This window comes from Rhinopithecus bieti, unplaced genomic scaffold (genome assembly GCF_001698545.2).
Source record: "Rhinopithecus bieti isolate Rb0 unplaced genomic scaffold, ASM169854v2 scaffold_4758, whole genome shotgun sequence".
NCBI classification, from domain to species: Eukaryota; Metazoa; Chordata; class Mammalia; order Primates; family Cercopithecidae; genus Rhinopithecus; species Rhinopithecus bieti.
In genome coordinates, this window is record NW_016804504.1 from 721292 (window position 1) to 735273 (window position 13982).

General features: G+C 40.1%; 1 protein-coding gene across 1 annotated transcript in view; it reads left to right on the forward strand.

Moving 5' to 3' along the window:
• The window catches only part of PPP1R21 (protein phosphatase 1 regulatory subunit 21), a 78456-nt gene that overhangs the window by 13317 nt on the left and 51157 nt on the right, over positions 1-13982 (forward strand). The window contains 7 exon segments of the mRNA XM_017868841.1: positions 2696-2842; positions 6222-6323; positions 7813-7977; positions 8151-8209; positions 9197-9291; positions 12864-12916; positions 13418-13567. Of these exon segments, the coding sequence (XP_017724330.1) occupies positions 2696-2842; positions 6222-6323; positions 7813-7977; positions 8151-8209; positions 9197-9291; positions 12864-12916; positions 13418-13567 (771 nt within the window).

The following is a 13982-nucleotide window of genomic DNA, read 5'->3' on the forward strand; positions in this document are numbered from 1 at the left end:
TGTTGCTGGTTGTGTTTGATTAACTCTGTGATGGCAGCAATGGTAGGAACAGTGGTAGGAGTGGTGACAGCTGGTTCTATTGATTGAGCACTCACAGTATACCAGGCATTGTGCTAAGTACATTATATCCATTATCTCATTTAGTGTTCACAACAACCCTATGAGGTCAGATAACATTATCATCTCCATTACAGAAACTGGAGTTTAACGAAAGGCTGGGATAGATGTTTTCTGAAATTAATGATTGGCTAATGGAGTTGGAGCATTAGTTCATTTTAAGAACTAGAAGCATAATTGTATATTATAATTATAAGAATATAAATTATGAGAAAAAATAATTTTTTTATTTTAATATTTATTACAGTAGTCATTGTAATTATAGTACACCAAGTGACAGTATGCCAGTTTGCTAGACAGGAATATTAGGATGTCCTGTGTTACAGTAGGCTTTTAATTTTATTACTGGGTTTACCCCTTCAGTGAGGTATAATCAGTGTTCATTGATTTGAAGTTTTAAAATTCGAAAGACATGATGGTTTGGACATGGGCTCGGCCTGAATTTACCTTTGAGCTACAAGTGAAAATTAAGGTTTTACTAAACAAATGTAGGAAAAAAATGATTTTCTCCTTAACAGGAGCATATTGTTCTATCCCTCTAGTACTGTTCTCAACATGCAGGTAATGTCAATAGAGTGTAGACACTAGTCTATGGTTTTTAGGTTGCTGTTCCTTTTTTTTTGTGTGTGACAGAGTCTTACTCTGTCACCCAGGCTGGAGTGCAGTGGCACGATCACGACTCACTGCAACTTCTGCCTCCCCAGTTTGAGCGATTCTTGTGCCTCAGCCTCCTGAGTCACTGGGATCACAGGCATGCACCACCCTGCCTGGCTAATTTTTGTATTTTTAGTAGAGTCGGAGTTTTGTCATGTCGGCCAAGGCAGTTTCAAACTCCTGACCTCAAGTGATCCGCCCACCTCAACCTCCCAAAGTTCTGGGATTATAGGCGTGAGCCACTGCACCTGGCCTAGGTTGCTGTTTCAATATAGTTAAATCATCTGTTCATTAAAGCATGACCCTTATGTTTTATAATTGTTTCAGTGACACTGGTAAACATATAGTTCTTTATTTTTTTATTTTCTATTTTTTAAAATAGAGATGAGGTCTCACTATGTTGCTCAGGCTGGTCTCCAACTTCTGGGCTTAAGCAGTCCTCCTGTCTTGGCCTCCCAAAGTGCTGCGATTACAGGCATAAGACACCGTGCCAGCCCACTTCTTTAAATATACAGTATTATATGGCCGTCTGTGTTTGATAATCAGTGAATAAAAAGTTGTCAGAACATCGTAAGTAAAATATAGTTAGAATAATTCTTTTAAAAAATAGAGTGAAAGTAAATATTTCTCATTAGTTTCCTGTTTTCTTACCCCATTATGGCATAAACAGAACAAAGTGGTCAGCAGAGGGTATGTCAGAAAGGTTAGCAGAATATTTTAGATTTTGTTTCTATTGTCATTTAGCTTTAAAGTGAATTATTGTAGGACAACATCTGAAAATATTTTTGGTATGATACTGATTTTTATCTTTGGTATGTCAGAATAGTTGAAGAAAAATTAAGTGTGGGCCGGGCGCGGTGGCTCACGCCTGTAATCCCAGCACTTTGGGAGGCCGAGACGGGCGGATCACAAGGTCAGGAGATCGAGACCATGGTGAAACCCCGTCTCTACTAAAATACAAAAAATTAGCCGGGCGTGGTGGCGGGCGCCTGTAGTCCCAGCTACTCGGGAGCTGAGGCAGGAGAATGGCGTGAACCTGGGAGGCGGAGCTTGCAGTGAGCCGAGATCGCGTCACTGCACTCCAGCCTGGGCGACAGAGCGAGACTCCGTCTCAAAAAAAAAAAAAAAAAAAAAAGAAAATTAAGTGTGTTGCAAAGACTTTATTTTGACTAATTTAAATTCAGGGAGGATTTACAGAAAAACTGGAATACAGATATATTTCTTCCCATTCTTGTTCACTGAAGGGAATCATCAGTAAATCAGAGGTTCTTTTTAAATACCCAAGTTCGGCCAGGCACGGTGGCTCGTGCCTGGAAACCCAACAGTTTGGGAGGCCGAGGCGGGTGGATCACCTGAGGTCAGGAGTTTGAGACCAGCCTGGCCAACATGGCGAAACCTTGTCTCTACTAAAAATACAAAAAAATTAGCCAGGTGCGGTGGTGTGCGCCTGAAGTCCCAGCCACTTGGGAGGCTGAGGCAGGAGAATCACTTAAACTTGGGTGGCAGAGGTTGCAGTGAGCCGAGATTGTGCCACTGCACTGTAGCCTGGGCAATAGAGCGAGACTCTGTCTCAAAAATAATAATAATAATAATAATAATAATAATAATAATGATAAGTAATGTCTAAGTTTATAAACTTGTAGCCTCAATCTTTGTGTCTGTTCACTGTCACAGGATGTTTAGTTGATCGTGATCTGTTACTTTAGTATAGTTGCTCTTATTTTTATGTTTACTTGGTTTAGCCAAAAGATTATCTTTTCACAAAGTGCTAAAAACTTAAGAACTGAAATGATGCACATACAACCTGAATTTCCTAAAGCAAGAGGTTTTGATTATATTTTGGTGAAACAAAAATAATTTTTAATAAAATTTCTAAACCTTACAGCTAAACTGTGAGGACCAATCTGTTTTCACTTTGATATAGGAGCAACTGAAAATGAAAGATCAGTCATTGAGAAAACTACAACAGGAAATGGACAGTTTGACATTTCGAAATCTGCAGCTTGCCAAGAGAGTAGAACTACTTCAAGATGAACTAGCTCTAAGTGAACCACGAGGCAAGAAAAACAAGGTAGGTTCAAATACAGGCAAGTTAGTGTGACCTTGTCATTAGTAACTGACACCTACAGGGCATCCTGGTTTTAACAGAAGACCCCACTGCCGAATTATTCGTTTGTTTGAGACAGGGTCTTGCTCTACCACCCAGGCTGGAGTGCTGTGGTATGATCTTGGCTCACTGCAACCTCTGCTCCCAGGCTCAGTGATCCTCCCATCTCTGCTCCCAGAGTGGCTGGGACTATAGGCGTGCACAACCATGACCGGCTAATTTTTGTATTTTTTAATAGAGATGGGGTCTCACTATGTTGCCCAGGCTGGCCTTGAACTTCTGGACTTAAGCGATCCACCTGCCTTGGCCTCCCAAAGTGCTAGGATTACAGGCGCGAGTCATCATGCCTGGCCCTGAATTTTTTTTTTTTTTTTGAGACAGAGTTTCACTCTTGTTGCCCAGGCTGGAGTGCGAAGGCATGATCTTAGCTCACCACAGTCTCCGCCTCCTGGGTTCAAGTGATTCTCCTGCCTCAATCTCCCAAGTAGCTGGGATTACAGGCGTGTGCCACTCCCAGCTAATTTTGTATTTTTAGTAGAGACGGAGTTTCTCCATGTTGGTCAGTCTGGTCTCGAACTTCCGACCTCAGGTGATCTGCCCACCTTGGCCTCCCAAAGTACTGGGATTACAGGCATGAGCCACCGTGCCAGGCCCTAGCCCTGAATTTTTAATGTTCCATTATTACACCTGGATATTAGGTCAAGAAAGCAGACATTTATTATTAATATATATTAAATGTTAGAAACATTTTTATATGATAGTCAATTTTAAATAATTTATTAGGAGCAAATATACATGGTTGGTTAGTGACCGAGAAGAGACAATGGAATATCTTACATTGCTAAAATTGTTGACATCTTTTGGTTTTACCAGGTTGCCATTAATCCAAGGTTGAGCAAATAAAATGAGGGAGATTGTCAGTGCTACTACTCTTATGAAAGTAGCAGTTGAAACACTCATACCTTAGGTTTGTAAGTTTACTGCAGATGTAATTTCTTAGCATTTATTCTTATGAGGCCAGTTTGGTGTTCTCGTCTTGAGATTTAGAGATGAGTTTTTTTCCCTTATGGTTTTATATGGTGAGGCAAGATTGTTATTGCTCTAAGGTGGATAATCTGGTACTTTCGAACACTGTGATTAAGAGGTTGCTGCTTTTTTTTTTTTTTTTTTTTAGGGTAGAGNTTTTTTTTTTTTAGGGTAGAGGTAGTGATTGAGTCTTTAAGTCTTGTATGTGTATAGACTAACACTCCACAAATGTATGTATTGAGGCAGTAACAGTAGAATGGGTGGAAGGGAAGGAGAAGGCACACAGTGACTCTGAAGGAGCGCAATATGGCCAGAAGAGCATAGGCCTCAGATTTAAGCCCAGGCTTGAATTCTTTGGTTGCCTTTAATAAATCTATGATTTTCGGCACAATTTTTTTTTTTTTTTTTGAGACGGAGTCTCGCTCTGTCACCCAGGCTGGAGTGCAGTGGCTCTCCCGGGTTTATGCCATTCTCCTGCCTCAGCCTCCCAAGTAGCTGGGACTACAGGCTCCCGCCAACTCGCCCGGCTAGTTTTTTGTATTTTTTAGTAGAGACGGGGTTTCGCCTTGTTAGCTAGGTTGGTCTCGATCTCCTGACCTCGCGATCCACCTGTCTCGGCCTCTCAAAGTGCTGGGATTACAGGCTTGAGCCACCGCGCCCGGCCTTGGCACAATTTTTAACCTTGTAATCTCAGTTTCTCCATCAGCAAAGTGACAATGAACCTTTCAGGTTTGTTGTGAGGATTCTATGGGATCATGTAAAAGTGCCTAGGGCCATATTTCCCATGTAATGAGCAGTTGCCATAGTTACATGTTAATAGTTTTCCTATATGCATTTTGCTACATAGAATAATTCACTAGAGTGTTAGAGTTCAAATAAAGGAGGCAACAGAGAGGGTATAACATGTATGTATTAGAATCACTCGGGAAACTTTTTCAAGATATACGTGCCAGGCCGGGCACGGTGGCTCACGGCTGTAATCCCAGCACTTTGGGAAGCTGAGGCGGGCAGATCATGAGGTCAGAAGTTCGAGACCAGCCTGGCCATCATGGTGAAACGCTGTCTCTACTGAAAATACAAAAAATTAGCCCGGCATGGTGGTGCACGGCTATAATCCCAGCTACTCAGGAGACTGAGGTGGGAGAATTGCTTGAATCCAGGAGGCAGAAGTTGCAGTGAGCCAAGATCACACCATTGCACTCCAGCCTGGGCGACAGAGCAAGACTCCATCTCAAGAAAAAAAAAAAAAAGATGTACATGCCCTGGAAATTCTGAAAGACCCTTGGGGAGACAATAGTCATTTGTACTTCAAACGTGTTCTTCAGATTCTTAATATCCCTGCCTAGGACTGTTGAGCAGAGGTTTGGGTGTAATACTTGAGAATTAATTTTAATTAAAGCTCATCAAATTTGGAAGCACTGAGGACCCCGAATATGTCATTCTGCAGTGTTCCTTATGCACTTCTTGTTTTTCAAACATGATGGATATTTAATTTCTTTTTATATGGCTACTCCATTTTCAAAGGGCTTTTAAATCACTGATTCAAATTAGATTAGTAGGTGACTTCATTTTAAGTGAGAAGTGAGACTACAAAAAAAGCAGAGAAAGGGTGGTGACTGATGTCTGAACACAGTTTCATTGTTAGGCTGTTCCTTGAATAGTCTCAGTTCTATGTATTACATGAAAACAAATGCTTATTATCAGATCTTTTAAATAGTGCTATTCTTCTATGTAGAATGAGTTCATATTAGTAAAAAATTAAAAGAAAGGGATTTTTAAATAATCTTTTAGAATTTTCCTATTCATTTATAATAGCTTTATTTTATATTTTTTTTAACTTAGAAATTTATATGAACTTTTGTATAAACTTACCTTTGTGGATGCTGTTACAAAATTTATTACAATTTCTTATGGAGTTTAACAACTCCGACTCATGAAATTGCTGTAATTCTGATTTCCCAAACCAAAAGATCAAATTGAAATTATATTTATGAGCTTATTTTATATTGCTGGAGCTTTCTAGGTCTGCTCCATCTTCCAACAGAACTACTCATGAATTCATCTGCAAAGAATAGTAAGCCTTATCTGTTCTTTTCTCTCTCTTTTTAAAACTTTCCTGCTCGTTACAATATTTGCAGTTTCAACTTGTGTCACATAGGAAAAGTTAAATGATGAACTGTATACCTTTTGCAGGATTGTTTGAGAATGGTGAACACATAGAAGAGACAAGCTTCTAAGGTGATAGAGAATCTGTGTACCTTAGGATGTTTCTCTAAAGGATGAAAGTTATGTGGACATAACTTTTTCTTTCCATCAGAAAAGTGGAGAATCTTCTTCTCAGTTGAGTCAAGAACAGAAGACTGTCTTTGATGAAGATCTGCAGAAGAAGATCGAAGAGAATGAACGGTTGCATATACAAGTGAGAAAATCTGTTTTTCCATGTGAATTAAAAAATAGGTCTGTGATCTGTTAATGTGGAAAAGCGAATGCAGCTGGAGTGTTTCATGTCTGCGTGGGTGTTTTAATGCCTTCTGTAGTCTTCAAGTATATATGTCAGTGTCACTTATTCATTTCTTAAATATCACACAGTCTTAATGTGGATGTGTGCTTTGAAGTATATTCATTTGTTCAGAAGACAGCAGAATGGCTTTATAATTTAACAGTGTGAAAGTATACTGAGCATTATTCATTTTATATAGGAAGTGATTACATGTATCATTTAAATGGGAACTTACCAATAAGTGGTGTTTGCTTTTTTCCATCCCCACCCCTCCCCTTTTTTTAACTGATGTTTAGGTCTTTAATTTACCGGTGTTTAGTTGGTTTTTATCCCTACTCCTGTTAAACTGTAAGGTCTCTGAGGGTATGAACCATGTATGTTCTCTATGTCCAGTCCCAGGACAGTGTCTTACTTATGTCAGGCGCTCAGATATTTATGGAATGTTGAAAAGTTAGTGCCTGCCCCCAAACCATTGAGCATGTTCTAAGATTCATAGTGGGGCGGGCGCAGTGACTTATGCCTGTAACCCCAGCACTTTGGGAGGCCAAGGCCGGGGGATCATGAGGTCAGGAGATCAAGACCATCCTGGCTAACATGGTGAAACCCCGTATCTACTAAAAATACAAAAAATTAGCCGGGTGTGGTGGCAGGCACCTGTAGTCCCAGCTACTTGGGAGGCTGAGGCAGGAAAATGGCGTGAACCCGGGAAGCAGAGCTTGCAGTGAGCCGAGATTGAGCCACAGCACTCCAGCCTGGGCAACAGGGTGAGGCTCCATGTCAAANTTTGTAGTGTAGTGTATCCAACTATAACCTCCTGATTTTTTTTTTTTTTTTGTCAAATGGTAGGAAACACACTTTTCAGTCTTTGAAAATGTTAATCAAGTTTTTGACCTCAGTGTATTTTACATCTTAAGTATTCATAATTCTTTATTAGTATTGGACTCTAATTACAGGAAAGAGCTTTACCTGTTCTAGGAATAACACCTATTTTAATTTTGATTATTTTATGTGAAAGTTAGCTTAGTAGAAAAGTTATACTCTGATCAATTGAATTCTATGTATGCCAGACATTGTTTAAAATAGAAATTCATGAGACTAAGAGGTAGGAAGTACAGGCTTTAGAGTAGGTTTCCTGTGTTCACATCTAAGTTCTACTATATTTTAGCTGTGAGACATTAGACTAGTTATGTAACTCGTTTAAGCTTGAGTCTCCATATCTATAAAGAGGAATAACAGTAGCTACTTCTGATATACTGTGAGGATTTAATGAGATAATGCCTGTGTGGGTTTAACATAGTCAGTGTATGGAACCATATGGAAGTTGCTCAGTGAATAGTCACTGCTGTTATTTTTCTCATTTATGTATATTAGGATATTGTGAGAAGAGAAAATGGTCTTCTCTTTTTAGTTTTTTGAAGCTGATGAGCAGCATAAGCATGTGGAAGCAGAGCTGAGGAGTCGGCTGGCCACTCTGGAGACAGAAGCAGCCCAGCACCAAGCTGTGGTTGACGGTCTCACCCGGAAGTACATGGAAACCATTGAGAAGCTGCAGAATGACAAGGCTAAACTAGAAGTAAGCCCCATTGTGAGAGCACACTAAAAAATAATTACGACTTTTATATTAATAAATTGTCTATGCACTTAGTGTTAGTCATTTCTGGTGAGACTATTGCCTGCAAGGTCTTACTAAGTGTGCTCCTATCTGTAGCCTGAGCCATCTACTTTTCTTTTTCTTCTGAAATTCAGATAAAATCTCAGACTCTAGAAAAGGAAGCCAAGGAATGTCGACTTCGAACGGAAGAATGGTATGTGGAAACTTGAATTCCAAGAGGGTTCTGAAGCAAGGCTCAGAAGACATGAGTTTTGGTTGTAGCAGCTCCTGTGTCCTGTCTTACATTTAAAAGGAGAAAATGGGAGTCATCTCCAGGGTCCTTTTCAATTCTGGGATCTCTGGGGCCCTAGGCGTTCTTGATAGGGTGGCCTGTGTATTAGTCCTCAGCCTGCAAGGGTTTGGGGCTGTGGCAGATAGTGTTCTGGAGCTCCTGTACTGAAGACTGGAGACTTTCTGTTTGAAACTATTCTAAACAGAAGGGGCCTCTGATAGTCCCAGGAAGGAAAACTGATAATCACCATATCAACCTTTTAATGGTACATTTTGAATAAAATAGAGGTTACATGATCTAATTTGGAGATATATAAATCTTAAAATCAAAATATTAGTAATGCATGGTAAAGGTATACTCCAACATTTATTTGATAATAATATTTTAGTTTTTAATAGGATCAACTAAGTGAATTTCTCATATCAATTTTGTTGCATTGTTAGAATTACATGCATGATTTAGATGTGTACCTGTGTGCATAATTGAACCAAACCCAGAAATTATCAGTTTTGAGTTCAAGGGGAAAAGAAGGCTAATATAATATGTACTTAAAAAAAGAGTCTACAGTGATACTAGGGTGAATACTTACATGTTGTATTGAGAACATTTATGACTTTGAAGTGGCTCTAAGATTACTTTGAGCTTGGGGAAATAAATGTAAGGTTGGCTAAGACACTGGGACCATGATAAATTTCTCCAGACTTCCACATCATTCTCCAGAAGTCCCTGGGACTTGAGAAGCCAGGTTAGCGTTTTTGTTATCTTCATCTTTTAACTACTCTCTGCCAAGAGTATGCCAAATGTCAGGTGCAGTTCTCTGGAAGTCTACTACCAGCTGTTGAGGTAACAAATAAATGAGGATTCACTCAATGATTGGTGATAATGTGGTTTTGTATTTTTTTCTTGCAGTCAATTACAGTTAAAGAATCTTCATGAAGATTTGTCAGGTAGATTAGAGGAATCCTTATCAATCATCAATGAAAAAGTACCTTTTAACGATACAAGTAGGTATTATGTATAGTTTTCCATTATTTGTAACTTTGAATCTCTCTGTGGTAGCCAACTAATTAAAGTAATTTCTGATCTTTTGGGCAAAAAATTTAATTGGCCCAACAGTGGATTGCTTTCTTTTTGTTCATTTGATCAGCCGTGGCAATAATATTTAACAAGATGATTTTAAATTGTCATGTAACTACTCCAAAGCCGGTCTGCTTGGAAGAAGCCCAAATCCACATTTTTTGATTGCATGTATTTAGCATTTCCCAAGGTAAAAAAAAAACCTGTACATAAAATAGTTGGATATTTGTACAAGAAAAATTGTCGATTGGGGTAGGGGAAATGAGGCTTGGTGGTGGGAGTTAAATCTTCTCAAAGTGATGTCTTACCCCTTGGTCAATTCCCAGCGATAGCTAGGAAGCTAACTTGGTTAAGCCTTGCTTCCTGTGCACCCTGGGAATGGTTTGGTAATTTACATTCCCAAGAACAGCAAAAAAGAAGTTAAAAAATACTACTTTACTTGTATAATAGGTGCCAAATTTGCAACCTTTAGGTAAGAAGTCAAAACCTCAAAAGCAAAGAAAAAATTTTCTTGTTTGGATTTTGAAACTTACATTCAAATTGATGCACATTTCCTTTTTCTGTAATCACATGATTGAAATTAATATTTTATTTCCCCTAAATTTGTTTAGGGAAGATCTAAAAAAAGAGGAAAAAAAAAAAAAAGAAAAATAGCAGTTCGATTTAAGATTAAAATCAGCCCATGTCATCATTATATCAAAATTTAAACTCCCCTTGAAAATAACACCTGTTTCTAGCTTCTACATTAATGTAAATACTACTGGATTCATTGGATTTGAAACTGTGGCATTACATTTTCCCTTTAAGCCTTGTCTCAATCATTAGGTTCTAATAATTTCCTTCTGAATCATGGATTTATCCTTGCTTTTGTAATACTAGTTGTCACCCTGTTTTAGGTCCCTTTCATGTCACATGTGGATTATTACTTTTAGTCCTGAAATATTTAAAGATCATTTGCCGAGTGCCTAGACAAGTCGGTAGCTGGTGGTGTGGTGTGGGGAAGCCTTCCCAGAAAAAGGGTGCTTTGAGCTGGGCCTGGATGTGTGAAGCAGGTTTTATTGGGCAGAGATAAGGGTAAAATCTAAGGAATTACTTGAAGTATGGTGTATAGGACCAAAGGTGGCATCATGCCTTCAGGAGCAGTAATCCAGTATGACAGGAGGCTTAGGGTGGGTGGGATGTGCAGGGCAAGGACATGTTAAGTTCTGAAAGGTAGGGTGGGACTGGACCCTAGTGTTCTGGGCTAAAGACGGGGAACTTAATTCATAAGGCCATGGGGTTGTTGGAGAAGTTTTTGAGCCAGGGAACATCATGTTGCTATATGTGTACTCACAAGGTTAATCTGGCAATGGAGTGTAGATTGCCTTGGAGTGGGACAAGGGAGTCAAAGACTATTGTGATGATAGTTCTGGTGTGCTATTATGGAGGCTTAGCCTGGGTTGTTAGGGAGACGTGGAAGATCTTGTGGAAAGAGAGGGAACAGATTGGTCCTTTCAGGGAGACAAGGGAGAAGGAGGCAGTGATGGGGAAGATGGTGATGCAGTTGACCGAAAGAAAAGAGGTAGACAGGAGCAGGTTTGTGGGAGAGACAACGAGGTTAACTTTGTTGTTGTTTAATGTTCTGACAGATGGGTTCATATGTATCTATGTAACTGTTGATGTATGCCTTTCTAAATGAAAGACTAGACTTCAGGAGAGAAACTGATGTCAACACTATTGGGCTGGAGGAGCCCTCATGTTGGGAGTGGTGGGCGCACAGTGCAGTCAGGCTTGTGCAGGGTCCTTGGTGAGTTCTCCATCCCAGTGATCAGGAGGCAGAGAGGAGCTGTGGAAATGGGGTGAGGTAGAAGCTGGAGAAGGGAGTTTTAGCAGTTTCAGCCTGATGGTGCAGGTCATTCTGCACATTGCTGTAGAGAGGTCAGAGGGTGATGCAGCAAGGCGACTGGGTTTGGTGACTGGATTTTGTGGCCTCGAGAGGACTAGTATACTTTGCGAGGAGCGCTTCTATGCAGGGTGTAGGTTGACACTAGATTGCCAGGACAGGGAGTTGAGGTGAATGGGTGCTGAGGAAACAGGCAGAGCAATGCTATTTTTTGAGCAGTGGAAATGAAGGAAATGGAGAAGCATGAGAGCCTGACAGATGGGCAAAGTGGAAGAAAAGGCTGCATGTGCTGGGGACAGGAGTCAGGGCAGAGAATTAAGTGTGATTAGTAATGGAAGAGACTCACTGTGGAGACAGAGTTAAATGAGCTGCAGCAAATGCTTTATTTGTAGTGAGGAGATACTGAAGATAGAAGCAGGGAGTGATTATGTCCTAAGGTCCTGAGGGGATCAGAAGCAGAAGGGCCCAGGAGGACGGCTAGCTGAGGAAAGGATATGCAAGCAGTAGACCAAAGTGGAGGGTGGGGAGTGTAAGAACTCTTTTGCTTTGGCTGTGATTTTCTTGGTAGAGTAGGGAGAGGCCATCCTATCCATTGGGTAGCAGGGAGTAGAGGAGGAATGATATTAGGAGCTTAAAACAGAAAAGGTTTGGGATAGATGTCATGGGAAATAAAATAGGCACAAGGCAATGAAATTGTGGATTACTGAGTAGAGTTGAAGCCCCCTGGAGTTAGGCAGAGTAAATTGTAGTGGACCTTACTTGGGATTTGTGTTAGCAAAAGCATTGTTGAAATAATGGACCAGGCCGGGAAGCAAAACAAGCAAGGCTGAAAGATGGCTGATAGAAGTGTCCTGAGGTGTTGGTGGACAGGAGACCAAACTGGTAATGCATAGCCCAGTGAGTAGCAATGGAGACATAAGAGGGAACTGGGTGAGTATGCCACAGGAGCATTCCAAATTGTATTTTGGGACTGGGGTCATTCTGACTGAGAACCTGGGCAGAGAAGGGCAGGTTTGAGTGGCTGAAGGGATGAGTAGAGATGAGGAAAGATGCAGCTCATTAAGGAGGAGGTTGAGGAGGTATGGATAGGTGTGAGGAAGCTGCCAGAGGTTAGCGACAGACCAGGATAGAGAGGAAGACTGAGAAAGATAGTGATGCCATCCAGGAAAGTTAGGATTGTGTCATTGGGATCCACAGTGGCAGACAGTGATAGATTTTTCCGGTAGTGTCGTGTCAGGAAAACAGTGGTATTTTTTGCTGATTAGTGTGGTGGCTTTGTGGAGGGTTATTTTAGAAGGGAGAATGACTGAAAACAGGAAGAACATCATGAGCCTTTCTAAGTAGTCTTGATAAGCCCGAAAGCAGTGTTTGAAATGATTTCTTAGAAATGGAAACACCGGATTTGTTTGGGTTTTTTTAAGCCTGAAGTTAAAAAAAGATGGGAAGTATTACTTTGTCTGAGAAACCACTGATTCTATGTAAGTTCTGTTATTCTGTATTGTTCATTATTTTAAATTCTTATGCAAAGCTGATTTTGCTTCAGAGCATTCATTATATTGCATTTAAGCCAGTATATGTGAAATGAGAGACTTAATGTACATTATTTTTCTTTTGTAGAATATAGTCAGTATAACGCTCTGAACGTTCCACTCCACAATAGGAGACACCAGGTAAAGAATGAAGTACATGTTTTTATTTTCAGTTATGTATACATCAAACTTTCCAGAAACAAGAATTAGTTGTTTGGAACTCTGTTTAGTGCATTCTGTCATTGCGTTTAACTGTTGCTTTACGTGTTTCTCATACATTTATTCAAATGTAGCTTGCTTTTTATTACATTCATAAGTAACACAGATTTTTGCTCTCTTGTCTGATAACATTAGAAATAAGTTATGAGATGCATTAATGCTTTGAGCCATACTCTTTTGTAGGTTGGTAGGCCTATATTATACTTAAGTGTTCTGGGTTAAGTGCAGGAGGTGTATTTGCCATACTGGTGGCTTTCTAATTTACTTAGATAGGAATATTAAAATTCAAGTGGGAGCAGATGAATTTAAATTAAGGAATAATCACACTAGGATTCAAATGTTTTCTCCAGAACAGACTCAATAAAGTTCTTTTAGGATAATAATTTGAGAGTTGACCTTAACTGTGTATTTTTCATTTTAAAGCTGAAGATGCGAGATATTGCTGGGCAGGCCCTGGCTTTTGTTCAGGATCTTGTGACGGCTCTTCTAAACTTTCATACCTACACAGAACAGAGGATTCAGATTTTTCCTGTTGATTCTGCCATCGACACTATATCTCCATTGAATCAGAAGGTAAATTTAATTCAGAATACATTTTGTTTGCCCTGAAAAAAATAGGTAGATATTATTTGTTTTCGGACCTCTTCTGTGCACCATCCAAGAACTGCAAAGGACATGAAAAAACCCAAAGTCATAGTTTTTACTCTCAAAATAAAATATGGCAAAAATGGAGATTCTTAAGAAATTAAATACTAGGGAAGTGTATTAGTCCGTTTTCACACTGCTGATAAAGACATACCGGAGGGGGGGCGCGGAGCAAGATGGCCGAATAGGAACAGCTCCAGTCTCCAACTCCCAGCGCGAGCGACACAGAAGACCAGTGATTTCTGCATTTTCAACTGAGGTACTGGGGTCATCTCACTAGGGAGTGCCGGACAATCGGTGCTGGTCAGCTGCTGCAGCCTGACCAGCGAGAGCTGAAGCAGGG